General features: G+C 38.0%; 1 protein-coding gene across 4 annotated transcripts in view; it reads right to left on the bottom strand.

Moving 5' to 3' along the window:
• Positions 1–311: 311 nt before the first annotated feature.
• Positions 312–16,136, bottom strand: part of tead3a (TEA domain family member 3 a) — a 57,484-nt gene continuing 41,659 nt past the window's right edge. Inside the window, exons 4-14 of one of the 4 annotated variants that reach the window (XM_073874924.1) lie at positions 14,894–14,956; positions 14,718–14,780; positions 14,171–14,182; positions 8,333–8,461; positions 7,999–8,042; positions 7,854–7,918; positions 6,434–6,570; positions 6,158–6,331; positions 5,626–5,769; positions 5,163–5,315; positions 312–2,678 (exon numbers count right to left, since the gene is read on the bottom strand). In XM_073874924.1, the coding sequence (XP_073731025.1) occupies positions 2,565–2,678; positions 5,163–5,315; positions 5,626–5,769; positions 6,158–6,331; positions 6,434–6,570; positions 7,854–7,918; positions 7,999–8,042; positions 8,333–8,461; positions 14,171–14,182; positions 14,718–14,780; positions 14,894–14,956 (1,098 nt within the window). In that variant the 3' untranslated portion in view covers positions 312–2,564. The remainder of the gene's footprint in view (positions 2,679–5,162; positions 5,316–5,625; positions 5,770–6,157; positions 6,332–6,433; positions 6,571–7,853; positions 7,919–7,998; positions 8,043–8,332; positions 8,462–14,170; positions 14,183–14,717; positions 14,781–14,893; positions 14,957–16,136) is intronic. The other 3 variants (XM_055188256.2, XM_055188255.2, XM_055188257.2) reach the window with 3 other exon arrangements.

Raw genomic sequence — 16,136 nt, 5'->3', positions numbered from 1 at the left:
AGAGAGAAACTTTTAATACGAATACCACAAAACATAAGATAATTTATCAAATTCCATATGGTTCTAGTCATAGTTTGGACACAGGAAAAAAATGATAAATTGATTATCATTTAAAGCATATTACCTGGACAGAGAGGATAAAACACATGGATTAGTTTATAAATTAAATTTAAAATATGACTTGTGCATCATTAAACACTACATAATTAAAGATATCAACAACCACTGTAGCCTAATATGAATTGTCAAAATATTATTGTCGTTTAAAAATATACAATTGTACAATACATATACAAACTTGAAACGCTGCATAGATTTTACAACCCATATTTATTAATAACCAGAGCCTGAATGATATTTGAACAAAGCAATGAAAGAGAAGAACCAAAATAAAAGCGTTTCCTGTTAACATACTTAAAATATACACAATTCACAAATCAATTTTTTCTCTCTCACACATCCAAGCATATACACACACACACACACACACACAAAATTATGACTTGTCACAGATGATCTGAACCACACAAAAAGGCTACACAAAGTTTTGTGGTGGATGCTGTTCACATTCAATTGGATGTCATCCGAATAAAGACCTCTTTGGTTAAAACATCATTTATAAGTCTTTAAAAGAACCCTTTTAAAACGTTTTATTTGCATTCAATATTTCAAAACGAAAATATCCTACAGAAATTTACAGTCATCCTCAATGTAAAATCAATACAGTATGTGCATAAAGCCTAGCACAGACGTATATAAACGTACCAAAATGTGATAAATGAATAAACAGATGATTGTAAATAAATGTCACTAATTATATTCGATACAGTGCCATAACACTTGTTTAGAAAAACCATACGAAGGTATCCATGGTCCATAAGCTATGGGTGCCATTAATGGAAGCATAAACATGTATACAGTAACCTAAACTCAAAGTATTGCGTACTACTAACATTCTGAACCTAGTGTGTTTCTATATTATTGAAGGAACCTGAGAACCCTTGAGTCGGGATAGTCCAAACCTTATTGCACTTTTGCAATGGAATTAAAGGTTAAATTCATTTTGTGCACTTAAAAATCATCTGTTTACAAAGTCTTGCATTAAATGTTACTCAGTTTCACATAAAAAACAAAGCTAATGTGTTCGTAATTGCTTGGTGAGGATGAAATTTGGTGAAAATTTAAAACTAAGCATTACACACTGTCAGAAATCATAGTTAAAATGGTTCCTAGTTGTCATTGGGGCGGAACCTATAGGCACATGTATCAGTGCATACTAGGTACATATTAATACAAAATGTATAGAAATACAGCATTTATAGTCCGCCGCCATGTTGATTTCAAACTGAGGCTGTGAGGGACCTCGCTTTAAACCTATTGTTTTGTACCAGGATGGTGGTCATTCAGAAAATACTTGCTTTAAAGAAAAGTATGCATGCTTACAACATTAGACATTAGCGATTAGCCAACAGGCTAATAACAAAACAGATTTAATGTACACATTGCGCTGCTCTTATCTCAAAATGAGATCATATGTCCCTTTTAATTTTAACAATCCATGATCCATAGGTTTAAAGCGCACGGTCTGGACGTTCATCCCTCACAGCCTGGTACCTTTTTTAAGGGTACTTTCCCGGCAACAGCTTGGCAACATTTTAAACCATTTTTTCTGACATTGCCTTTTGAGATTTGCCATGTGACCCATTAAACCAATAGCATGGTTGTTCTGTATTGCTTTAAACAATGATACTTGATTACAGAATACTGTAGTAACTCACAGATATATTGAAGATAGGCCGCGAACAAGGCACTCAAAATGAGGGCTATCAAGTAACACCATGCATATGCAGTGTTTTTCACAATAACCAACATTGCATTGGCAGTTGTACTTATTTTTGAGACCTTTCAAACTAAAAAAACAAAACAAATAAAAATGCTCCAAATGCATGTAACGCCAGGAGGTAGAAACAGCTCACACACTTAAAAAAAAAACAGAAATTCAAGCCAAATAAAGAGCAACGCTTTCAAACGTGTGTAACATTGAACATGACCCTGATATGCTTCACTCATGTAACTTGCGCTTAACCATCGTAACAAACATTCAACGTTCCTCTCCTATAAGTTTTGTGACAGTCATATTGTCCTCCCCCCTAATCTGTTAAAGGTTAGAGGTAGCGTGTGCTGGTGTGTCAAAATGGAAGATTGTGATCAAAATAGATTGGGAAAGTTCCTGATTGGAGATGGACTTGAATTGACCAGCATTCATTTGCTATTTGCATACAATCGCTTTAAAAAGACCTTTGTGCCTTTAGTGTTTTACCATAAAAAGGGTTGTAGCCAACCCACGTTCAATAACTTTCATCTCACAATACATTTAATACAAAGAAAGAAACAATTATCCCTGAAAGTACATTTTCTTTCCTTTTAAAGAACTTTACTAAATATACAATACAACCTAGTGCATAGTATCCTGGTTTGGGTTCTGTCCTTGTTTGTGTTTTCGTCTAAAATTTGTTTCATTTTTTTGCCTGTAGTCATTTAAACACTTGGCACAGCGTCGTCGTTCAGTCCTTCACGAGTCTGTAAACATGATACTGTGCTCCGTGGTCGCTTGTGGACACCTCGAACACAAATGCAATGCACAACAAAGTCTCTTGTGTGTCTCTGTTTGTTACAACCTGTTGAGAGGAATAACATATACGTTAGAAAATGTAACACTATACAGTTTCAGTATGCACTGCAGTGTGGGTAACTTTTAATGGTTTTTAGTATTGTACAGTACAGTAAACAACAGTATACAGTATAGTAAACTTTCTTTCACATTAATTTAGTACTGTACACTATCAGAAAAAATGTCACAAATGTCCCCAAGGGGGCAGTAGCCTTTAAAAAGTTCCTCATCTGTACCTTTACATGTACCCTTGGTACCGATATGTACCTCTGATATACTAAAATGTACCTTTAGGGTACTGATATGCACTCTTTGTTATCAATATGTAGCTGTGTGGTCCTAATATGTACCTCTGAGGTGCTAACATGCACTCATTGGTACTAATATGTACCCCTCAGGTCCTAATATGTCCCTTTGACATACATATATTCACTCTTTGGTACCAAAATATACCTATGGGTCCTAATATGTATATCTGAGGTGCTAGTATGCACTCTTTTGTACCAATATGTACCTCTGGGGTCCTTATATGCAGATTTTACGTACTTATATTCGCTCTTTGGTACTAATATGTAACTCTGGGGTCCTAATATGTCCATTTGAAGTACATATATTTACTCTTTGGTATGAAAATGTACCGCTGGGATCTAATATGTATATATGAGGTGCTAGAATGCACTCTTTGGTACCAATATGTTCCTCTGGGGTCCTAATATGGGGTCCTAATATGTACATTTGAGGTGCTTATAATCACTCTTTCTTACCAAAATGTACCTTTAGAGTACTTATATTCACTCTTTGACATAAAAATGTACCTCTGAGGTCCTAATATGCACATTTGACGTACTTATATTCACTCTTTGATACCAAAATGTACCTCTTAGATACTAGTATGTCCCTTTGAAGTACATATATGCACTCTTTGGTACTAAAATATACCTCTGGGGTCCTAATATGTACATTTGAGGTGCTTATAATCACTCTTTTGGTACCAATATGTACCTTTGGGTACACTCTATTCACTCTTTGATATAAAAATGTACCTCTGGGGTCCTATTATGTACCTTTGGGGTACTTATCCGCATTCTTTGGTACCAATATGTACCTCTGGGGTCCTTATGGGGTCCTAATATGTACATTTGAGGTGCTTATAATCACTCTTTCTTACTAAAATGTACCTTTAGAGTACTTATATTCACTCTTTGACATAAAAATGTACCTCTGAGGTCCTTATATGCACATTTGAAGTACATATATTCACTCTTTGATACCAAAATGTACCTCTTAGATACTAGTATGTCCCTTTGAAGTACATATATGCACTCTTTGGTACCAAAATATACCTCTGGGGTCCTAATATGTACATTTGAGGTGCTAGTATGCACTCTTTGGTACCAATATGTACCTCTGGGGTCCTTATATGCAGATTTGACGTACTTATATTCGCTCTTTGGTACTAATATGTACTTCTGGGGTCCTAATATGTCAATTTGAAGTACATATATTTACTCTTTGGTATGAAAATGTACCGCTGGGATCTAATATGTACATCTGAGGAGCTAGGATGCACTCTTTGGTACTAATATGTACCTCTGAGACACTCATATGTACCTTTGAGGTATTTATATTCACTCTTTGGTACCAATATGTTCTTTTGGGGTCCTAATATGGGGTCATAATATGTACCTTTGGGGTACTTATCCGCATTCTTTGGTACCAATATGTACCTCTGGGGTCCTTATGGGGTCCTAATATGTACATTTGAGGTACTTATAATCACTCTTTCTTACCAAAATGTACCTTTAGAGTACTTATATTCAATGTACCTCTGAGCTCCTAATATGCACATTTGAAGTACATATATGCACTCTTTGGTACCAAAATATACCTATGGGTCCTAATATGTATATCTGAGGTGCTAGTATGCACTCTTTGGTACCAATATGTACCTCTGGGGTCCTATTATGTAGCTTTGGGGTACTTATCCGCATTATTTGGTACCAATATGTACCTCTGGGGTCCTTATAGGTGCCAGTATGCACTCTTTTGTACTAATATGTACCTGCGAGACACTCATATGTACATTTGAGGTATTTATTTTCACTCTTTGGTACCAAAATATGTACATCTGAGGTGCTAGTATGCACTCTTTGGTACTACTATGTACCTCTGAGATACTAATATGTACTTTTGAGGTGCTTATAATCACTCTTTTGTACCAAAATGTACCTCTGGGGTCCTTATGGGGTCCTAATATGTCCCTTTGGGGTACTTATATTCACTATTTGACTCTCTTTAGTTTAGTTTAAATGTGTATCTTTTGAAATGGCACTGCCCCAGTGAGAGCTAAGGACTATTTGTTTCTGACAATAAACTACATTATACAGTATAGTACAGTAAACTTTCTTTTACATTTATTCGTATTGTAAAGTACAGTATATGACATTATGCAGTATAGTGATTTTTGACATTGACCCTGCGCTAGTCTTACCTGAAGTATAGTGAAGTTTTCCAGAACGCTGTTCATCATATATTTCTCTGGTAGGTGCTTGAGTTTATGGATGAAGTTGATCATGTATTCGCACATAGGGGAGCGATGGATCCGGTAAACGTACCTCCCACCCTCCACACGAGCATATTCTGTCTGTGGGTCACAAACTCAAACTTTCAATGTGGAGGCTGATTTCTAAATGTTAACGGCTATAGTCAGTATTTATCTATATGATCATAAGTATGTGGACAACACCCATTATATCTACAGTATTTGTTCCTGTTTGATTTCTTTATTGACTGTTTAAGTCATTTGAGACTAGGGCTATCACAATCAGATATTCACTACACAATCTTCACCGCTAAAAGCTCAACTTTCAATGACAAGATTACTGCAAAATATTTTAACCCAAATTTAATTTTTTTTTTGGTTATGAAAGGGACGGCATAAAAAGTGAACTCACCTCAACTTTCTCCACCACCTGCTTCCCAAATGAGCAGACTTTAGTGGACACAGTGATGGTCATGTTTTCAGCACTGCTGTACTGACTGCTGACCCCATAGAACGAGCCGGCCCCATCCTGAATATTGCTACTGTTCAGATCAGCCTGAAAGATCCAGTGATCAAATAATCAGTTTTCTTCCTGATGAGGTAATTTGATAATGCATTATAATGCAGTGATCTGATCTTGTCCTGTCTTTATTAGTTTGGTTTATTACTATGTGTGATATTTACTTGCTGCTTCTTCCATTACTCGCAGGAAAGCTGCTGTCTCTCTCAACCTCTTAAATACCACTACAAACTGAATGGATGCTTGTTATTGTGTTAGGGGCGGGGCCATGCGCGGTGTAACTGTTTAGCGATCAAACTCTGCAATTCAGTACTACATAGTTTAGTCTTTGTGGTATTTTCAGCAATACATTTCTAACCTTCATAATGCGAAACAATTTTCAAGATTGACTTTACCGGGACTTTAAAAATTAAAATGAACTAACCCAGAATTTGACCAGAAAGAAGGAATTCTGAGGGCCTTTCTCATACAGCTCCTTCAGCCCTCCCTTCTTCTCCGGAAACTTATCGTAGATCTGACGGATGTCCACCGCCTCCAGAAGGGGGTCGGTGTATGAGGGGTTTGTCTGGGCGATGTGGACAAACAGGTGCTTGCTATACTGTGGAGCAACATGAGAAAATGTAACATTTATTCCCCTTTATACACATGACACACATGAGGTAGATATGTAAAGAATTCACTGTAAAACAAAAGCACTCACAGTTTCAGGGTCTCTCTGGACCTCCATGAAGGCAGAATACTCCAGCATGCGGAGTTTAGAAGAGGCAATGGTCCGATCCTGCCATACAGGCATCGCTGTTGGGGTGGGAGGGAGTTGGTTGGTTAAGGGCTCATAACCTGTTGAGGAAATATACTAGTTTAGACTGGGTGATCAGTTATAAACCTCAAAGAGTAAACTGTAGGGATCACTTTTTCTATATTTATATTTTTTGCATAATAGTAAACTTATGATAAACTATATGACACAAATATAACTACAGTTTGTATCAAAATATCTAAAATATATAATTATATATTAAAATATATTAGTATATAAATATGAATATTCTATATTTGCCTAAAAATTGCAAAAAGCAATCGTGCGAGTCTTGAATGTGTTAGCATTTAGCCTAGCCCCATTCATTCCTTAGGATCCAAACAGGGATGGATTTAGAATCCACCAAACACTTCCATGTTTTCCCTATTTAAAGACTGTTACATGAGTAGTTACACCAGTAAGTATGGTGGCACAAAATAAAACGTTTGTTTTGAGCCATAGGAATGAATGGGGCTAGGCTAAATGCTAACAAATTCAAGAAGCGCTGTACAAAGATTAAGTGTACGGATTAAAAAAAGATAGGTATGTATTAATTCATCTAAGTTGAGGTAAGAACATAGTAAAATATTGAAAAACGGTGGTGTTTCCCTTTAAATAGTATTGAAGTATTAATTCACATCTAAATCTATCAGCTCTTATTCGCTTCTTTTTCTTTATTATTTGGTCCATTTCAAGCATAATTTTAAAGATTTTTTAATATTTTTTTTTTTTAAATATTTTAATCTTTAAAATGTTTATAGGAAAGGTTTCGAATATAAAATAATGCCTGAGTGTCTTATTTTGAATTTTTTATCATTTTAATCACCATTTTTAATAGTTATCGTAATCGGTTTGGACAGTTGCACCACCTGTCATTTTACAAGTTTGAGATACCAAAAGGAATATTTATTATAAAAAAATAATAAAAATGTATTAAAACTAAATATATGTTACAAAGTGACAAATGTTATAAATGATCAAGTTATTTTAAAAGGAAATAATGCCCTGTACACAAAAGTATTACGCATATCATGTCATTGACCCAAGTAGATAGTATATACAAATACTATATGAAGAGTTTCGTTGCAAAACGAGATAAATCCATTTTTAAAATTTTTGTCAAAACATGTTTATTATTATTTTATCATGTTATTATTTTGTTTTATGATGCTACTTAGCTTTATTTTTTAAGTTATAACCAAACCAACTGCAGTTGAACTGATATTAATTGGAATGCACAAACAAAAAGCAAGACTTCTGAAAAAGAAAAAAAATTGCAACAAAACTCTTCAAATATACACTGCTGTATATAAATTTCTCTTACTTGATATAGGTGTAGGTAGTGGGGGTTGTAGGCTGGCGTATGGACTCTGTGCAAAGGGTTTAATGCTATAAAAACACAAAAATTAAGATCAGCAGGCTTTCAAAGTGACCAGATGATCAGATGTCATTGTTATAGAAATACTTACTCCTGAGAAGGTCCAGACTGTCCTGGGATGTGGCCAGGCCAAAACTAGTTGACAAAACAGAGCAAGAAAACACACTGAGTTTAAAGTTTACATTATTAAAGTGTATTAAAGTGTGCACTATTGTGGTCAGAAGCTGTCACTGGGGCAGTACACTTTAAAATACAATCATAATCATAACAGTTATGTATACATTTGGTACCAATATGTACCTTTGAGTAATTTGAACTCTTTAGGTGCATTTTTCAAAAGGGTACTACTCTAGTGACAGCTAGGGACCTTTTTTAAACCAATTTTTTCTGATAGTGTATTACTGCTTTTTAAGCGTGCAACTAACCCTGGGTGGAGGAGGGTATGGGTGCTGAGGAAGAGGAGGCAACTGACTCTTCATCACACTTGCAGAAACAATCTGAGCAGATGACAGAGCGGCCATGTTCTGCAGGGCTTTGTCTTTGGAGGCCTGATCCTGAGAGACGGGAGTAAAATGGAATAATGTACAAGACACTCTGGATACTTAAACTAATACTAGTTCTAAGATGTATAATTACCATTATATTTTAGGGGCTGGGTCTCCCGTGTAAAAGTTACATTTTAAACATTTATTATTATTAAGCATAATGTATAAATTCGAGTGCAGTTTTTAGTAAAGATTGATATATGGTAGCATGCGTTTTAAGAGCACCAGCCAAATATCATGGTATTGTTACATGACATTATTTTTGCAACCACCAGCAATAAACCCAAACAAAGCATAAACAAAGCACGTATCATTCAGCTGAGCGGAAAAAGAAAAGGAAACAGACAGAAAGACGACGACAGATTTCTGGCCCATCCAGTGTTTCTAAAGTCTCTCTGATTGAGTTATATTCTTGTCTGCATTTTTCACACCTAGTTATTATGCCTTACAATAGAAGTGACTGACTAACAAAAAAATTAAAGGAGACATATCATGAAATGCTATAATTGGGTCCCTTAGTACTTGTATCAACCTAGAAAATGTGACAAAGAGCAACACAGTAACTTAGTTTTGGTAAACCATTCTCTGCAAGCATGTGAAAAAATAGGTTGATGTCAAAAGGGGATCTTATTATAATAATACCGCCCCTTAAAGGAATAGTCTACTCATTTTCAATATCAAAATATGTTATTACCTTAACTAAGAATTGTTGATACATCCCTCTATCATCTGTGTCCGTGCACGTAAGGGCTGGAGCGCGCTGCGACGCTTCGATAGCAATTAGCTTAGCCCCATTCATTCAATGGTACCAGTTAGAGATAAAGTTAGAAGTGAGCACACACATCAACGTTTTTCCTATTTAAGACGAGTAGTTATACGAGCAAGTTTGGTGGTACAAAATAAAACATAGCGCTTGTCTAAGCGGTTTTAAAAGAGGAACTATATTTTATGGCGTAATAGCACTTTTGGGAGTACTTCGACTCGCCTGAAAAGTCCGCTCCCCTTCTCACTCTCATAATGGGAGAGGGAGGGTGTTACTGCACCGAGTCGAAGTACTCCCATAAGTGCTATTACACCATAAAATATAGTTCCTCTTTTAAATCCACTTAGAAAAGCGCTACGTTTTATTTTGTACCACCAAACTTGCTCGTATAACTACTCGTCTTAAATAGGAAAAACGTTGATGTGCTCGGTCAATTCCAACTCCACCTCCAAATGGCACCATCGAATGAATGGGGCCAAGCTAAATGCTATCGAAGTGTCGCAGCGTGCTCCAGCGCTTACGTGCACGCACACAGATGATAGAGGGATGTATCAACAATTCTTAGTTAAGGTAATAACATAGTTTAATATTGAAAATGAGTAGACTATTCCTTTAATCTAACCACTTTACTGCCATTTAGTGCAGAGAGAGAGAGAGAGAGCACAACTGAGTTTCAATTACAAAAACATTATGGCGATCAGTGTTTTTATCAGCTCATTTGCATTTAAAGGACACACCCAAAAACGGCACATTTCTGCTAACACCTATAAAGTGGCAATTTTAACATGCTATAATAAATTATCTATTGGGTATTTTAAGCTTAAACTTCACATACGCACTCTGATGACAATGAAGACTTATTTTATCTTAAAAAAGTCTCATGAAAGGATTTGTTGTGTGCATGGCATCTCAAGCTCGATAAAGCAGGACACTAGCAACCTTAAACTACAGTTTAGTGTAACCTTCCCACAATTCCAATTTTTAACAACCTATCTTTTACATTACTGCTGGGCTATCTTAAGCCGAAAGTATACTCGGGCCGTCCGCGTATGCGCGCTGTCCGCATGACGTCATTTTCGTCATCAAGAGGGTCCGCGGCGGGCCGCGCGGACGGTCCGCGTGCAGCCCAAAATTTGAGACCGCGCGGACAGTCTGCGTACAACAGCGCATGCGCGTGAAAATATTTAGATAAAGCACTCCACTATAAACAATTATACAAAGGAAATAGACAGCATTTGCACACACTAGGGGTGTAACGGTACGTGTATTCGAACCGGACCGTTTCGGTTCAGGGCTTTCGGCACGGTGCACACGTGCACCGAAAGGCCAAATGCATTTTGTGTGCGCCTGTGCGGAACATAATACGTGCGTTTCCGCACGAGCATATTAAGTGGCGGAAGTCTCCTCGTTCAGCGCAAGTCTTCTGTCAAACATATAACATTCTTTCTGCGGGCCGAATTTTTTGATTTACTTAGTTGTATATCCGTTTGATTATTGATGTAAAAACGTTTACGTGTCGTATCTAAAAGTGCATGTTAAACGCGTGTCAACGCGCTGCTTTGTTCTTTCAAAAGTGCGTGAGAGGTTGCGCGTCTTTCGTTGCTACGCATTCATGAGACGCGCTTTCTGTGACAGCGAGAATAAGGAATGCGTGATCAGAATTTTTATCTGCACCTCACGTCAATCATATCATTGTCACAATGCGATCAGCTGGTCGGGAAAGAGAAGAGCTGTAACCTGGGCTAACTCAGCTGTTACTCAGCTGCGGAGGGATTCGTTAGTAAATTCAAAGGCAGCTTACATTGACAACACAAGCAAAGATTAGGAGAAACGTGCAAAAGATCAAAGATGGCTATGTATGCAACTCGCTAATCTCAAAATGAATGTATAATAAGTATATCATCATGTTGCTTGCTATGCAGTTACACATAGAGCAGTAATATTATTTTTATACAGAGATGGTACATAGACAATTCAATACTGTGAGTTAAACAATCCAAAATAAATCAAAACAGAACATTTTTGGTGGCAAAAATGTAGACTAATAGTTCATAATTGTATTCAGGAATTGAATTTGTTAGTTCAAGGTTTTAGTAGAAAAAGTTTAAGAGAAGGTTAAGAAAAGAGTTACCTTCTGTTATAAAATAATGTAAAAAATAACTTTGCTGTAGTATTTTATTTATTATTTTTTCATTTTATATATATTTTATATGTTATATTTTAATAAAAAGTGTTTGAAAAAAGTGTAAACAAATTGTAAACAAAGTTTATAGTAATAAACAACCTGCAGTTTACATTAAACTGTTTGCATTTTTCCCTTACTGTACCGAAAATGAACCGAACCTTGGCTTCAAAACCGGGGTTCGCACCGAACCGTGATTTTTGCGTACCGTTACACCCCTAGCACACACACTATCGTTTTTCTTCTTTAACTTTTACTTCTTCCAAGAACAGAAAGCTCTGGAGCATGTTTGTTTGATTCCTGTTCTTTGTTGTCTTATTGTTTGTTCTAAACTGTGTTTGCAATGGTGGATCAGTTACTTTTCTTCACCTATCCTAATGTTTTAATGTACTGTAAATATCGCCAAATCAGTGCTGCCCTGACAGCCTGTTAGACTAATAATTTGAATAAGAAATCATTTGTATTGCGTATAGTGTCGAATGCAGCCATCCGCGTGTAGCGGTGGGGAGTATACTCGAAAAGCTGCGCGGACGTGTGCGCGCGCGAGCCGAACGCGGAAAAAAGGTACACCCCGGCCTTTAGGATCATTGAGACCCCACAAGGTGAGATCTTGCATGGAGCCCCAGTCCGAGGGAGATTGACAGTCATGTTTAGCTTCTTCCATTTTCTAATGATTGCTCCAACAGTAGACCTTTTTTCACCAAGCTGCTTGGCAATTTCCCCATATCCCTGAGCTACCGACCTCAAACAGGTCCATCTAATTTAGGATAATAAATGGAGTGGAGGTGGACATTTTAAAGGCAGACTAACAGGTCTTTGAGGGTCAGAATTCTAGCTGATAGACAGGTGTTTAAATACTTATTTGCAAATAAATAGTTAAAAAAATCATATATTGTGATTTCTGGATTTTTTTTAGATTATGTCTCTCAAAGTGGATATGCACCTACGATGACAATTTCAGACCCCTCCATGATTTCTAAGTGGGAGAACCTGCAAAACAGCAGGGCGTCCAAACACCCACCCTCCTCAATGTAACTGCCGCGCTATCTTAGTCTATGTCTGTTATCAGCTATCCCAGGCTACCTGCCATCATCATCCATACTTTGCTTAAAATCATGATGCTATCGAAAGCAAAGCCAGGCTAGTTGTATGGCTGGACAGAAGAGTGCACTCAGTACTGTAAATATAAAGACATATACATTTAAAAGATGTTTACTTTCAAATACGAAAGTATTTCCCTGTTGACTCGAGCCACTGGGTAGCGTTGTTACACAAATTTGACGCTGGGACAATGAAGGGATGTTTTTAAATTGACCAAATTAAGTTTGTGGATGTATCTTTCACGCTCTATGGCAAGCAGGGTGGACATATAATTGAGTGATTTCTTAAGTTATTCAAGCCTGCTGGCTGTGTACGAACATTACTTTGTGCCACTATTTTGTATGGAAGTCTAGTTTATTTCCCCTAAAAAGGGGCGGTGACGAACTTGACAGTCAAGTAGTCCTTATAAAAGAGAAAGCAGCAAAATAGACAGAGATGTTCGTATCCTCATTGTTCTTTGGTTTCAAAGAATAAATGCAGAAACCCACTTGCATCTGTCTGCTGCAAAAGTACTTAACTTGTACAAAAGAAAGTGGGCTGTCCACCAATGATTGCTGAGGCAAGCAGAAAATTAACAGAAATTATGCTTACAGCGCATCACTCTCGCACCCAAATATCCGCAAGCGGTTACCATCAATGTAAAAGAGCACAAACACACCCACTCGCATCATTAAAGGGACACTCCACTTTAAAAAAAAAAAAATGCCAATTTTCCAGCTGCCCTTTTTGATTTTTACTGTCCCGGAATCCACCCAGCCGATCTCCGGGTCCGGCGCCACCACCCTCAGCACAGCGCAGCACAATCCACTGAATCCGACCAGACCACCAGCATCACGCTAAAAAACAATAACCAAAGCGTTTTAACATTTCTCCCATCTAAAACGTGACTCCTCTGCAGTCACATCCCGCACCAAGACCGACAGAAAATTAAAAGTAGCATTGCGCTAAAAAATAATATCTTCGACTCGTACACAATGCAACCACAGTAGAGTCAAGCCTCAAACAGGAAAAATATCCAAACTCTTTGGTTACTTTTGAGCGCGACGCCAATGGTCCAACCAGACTCAATGGACCATGCCAAGCCATGCCAAATGTGGCAGCGCCAGACCCGGAGACCAGCCGAATAGACTCCAAAACGGCAAAAATCAAATGTTTAACTCTAGGGGAGCTGGAAAATTAGCATATTTTTAATAAAAGTGGAATGTCCCTTTAATACCGGTTTACTTTCGCGATTTAGTTCGGTTGTGTTCATATCAGCAGCGAACAGTACCGCAGTCCACACAAACCGTACCCCAGACCACCCTTTTCAAGTGTTTGGAAAACAGGGTTCACATCATCCAAACGAACCGAACTTTGACGTTAAATGAACCTGGGTGCGGGCCAAAAGGGCTTATGTGAAACCCCCCTAAAATAATACCCTTGTAGTAATGAAACATCACAAAACACCACATATTTTGTTTCAACCTTGAATAAACAAACACTTAGGCCCAAAACAAAAAGAACAGCTATGGTTGCTTAACACAACTTAAACAGGTGAGGTCGGTGACACACAACTGGCAGCCAAAGCACACAACTGCCCGAACCTATGTGACATAACCAGCCAAAGCCAAGCATCTGCAGGTGTCTGTGTGCGTCTAAAGGCAAAGCAGACAACAGGAAACATTTCACTTACCAAGTTCATGGCCTAAAATTGAAGGGAAGAGAAAGTGTTAAAATGCTGATGACACAAACGGATCAAGTGAATTGAGACTGCGTCCTCAGCGACGTACACCACAGAAAATGTCGTTCTTCTCTAAATGTCGTCTTACTTTTAAAGAATGTTCTTACTTCTTCTTTTCACACTTTTGGGAGGTCATGCGACCATTACTTCCCCACCCAGATATGATACAAAAATCATAATTATGTTTGTTTAGTACATATATGTGAACCTGTCTGTGAAAGTAACCAAATACTTCCACAAAGTAAATACATGAATGAGCAATGATTTAGTCTTGAGAAGAGATTAAGGAGGGAGGTTCAGATTGATCCAAACACAATATAGCAATACAACTAGCATGCCACGCAGAATACAGTGAACCTCCAAAGGATGGCATTACATTGCAACCATGCTGTTAATTTCTATCACAGTGTATTTGTTTCAATAAACGTCTTTATGAATAGTATCTAGACAGGTAAAGTGTACAGCATGGGTCAGGCTGAATCTGCAGTAAAGCGCATACCTTCAGCTTAGACTGAATCTCGCGAGACTTTCTCCGCGCAAGAACCTGCAGATGGCTAGACACCTGCAGGGAGGAAGCCAGAGGAGGGGAAAGAAAGAAAGAAAGGAAAAGAAAGAGAGGCGAGCCAGTGAAAAGAGATGGAGTCAAGATGCCACAAGGTGGCAGCACAGCCATACCTTAATGCCTGTTTGGTATTCCCGCACTTTCTTTCTGGCTAACACTTGAATGTGACTAGACACCTGAGGTAAAACATGGCCACAGACATTTGGTACAATTCTTATACAAACACATTGAAACATTTGTCAATGAACCAAAGCTATACTTTCTATCATAATAATATTATTATTGCATTCCAGGGGGACAAGAATGTCCATGATTACAGTAAAAATTAGCATTTTCATTTTGAATTTAACAATGACGAATTGTTTCATTTAATGGCATGCACCATATTGAGATTACATGAGATCACATGCCTCCTATTATTACTTTGTACTACTTTGTTTTGCTGAATAAATTCATATTATGCATCAACAAAAACTTTTTTGCAATACTGCATTCTCACCATTAGGTGTTAATGAACTCCAAGACTACTGTTGTACTAACCAATAAACTAAACAAAAAAAAAAACACTTATTGCACCTTTAAAGGAACACGCCCAGATTTTGGGAATTTAGCTTATTCACCGTATCCCCAGAGTTAGATAAGTCCATACATGCCTTTTCTCATCTCCGTGCGTGCTGTGACTCTGTCTGGCGCGGCCCCCGCTGGCTTGGCTTGGCACGGAGACTGGAGGTGAGTGGCTCCAGCTGGCATGCTGCTCCCAATGGGTGACAGAATAGCGCGAACATTTTCCTGTTTATGTGTTGTGGTTTGTGTGGTCACACCGTGTACAAATAACAAGGTGGTATGAGAGACAGCCATCTTTTAACCGTATACATACTGGGAACTATATTCTCTGAAGACGAAGCACTGCTACATGGGCGGAGTGATTTGCTCGCAGCAGGCAAGAAGCCCCTGGTGAGGAGCAGAGAGTTCGGTCAGAGTCGTGCAAATCACTCCGCCCATGTAGCAGTGCTTCATCTTCTGAGAATATAGTTCCCAGTATGTACATTGTTAAAAGATGGCTCTCTCATATCACCTTGTTATTTGTACACGGTGTGACTATACAAATCACAACACATAAATAGGAAAATGTTCGCGTTATTTTGTCACTTATTGGGAGCAGTTTGCTAGCTGGAGCCATTCACTTTCAGTCTTTGTGCTAAGCTAAGCTAGCGGGGGCCGCATCAGACAGAGCCACAGCACCACGCACAGAGATGAGAAAGGTATGTATGGACTTATCTAACTCTGGGGGATACGGTGAATAAGCTAAACTCCCAAAATCTGGGCGTGTTCTTTTAACTCTTTCCCCGCCAGTGT

The sequence above is a fragment of the Misgurnus anguillicaudatus genome, chromosome 13 (genome assembly GCF_027580225.2).
Source record: "Misgurnus anguillicaudatus chromosome 13, ASM2758022v2, whole genome shotgun sequence".
Lineage (NCBI taxonomy): Eukaryota > Metazoa > Chordata > Actinopteri > Cypriniformes > Cobitidae > Misgurnus > Misgurnus anguillicaudatus.
Note: the sequence above shows the minus strand (reverse complement) of the source record. Positions and strands in the feature narration are given on the sequence as shown.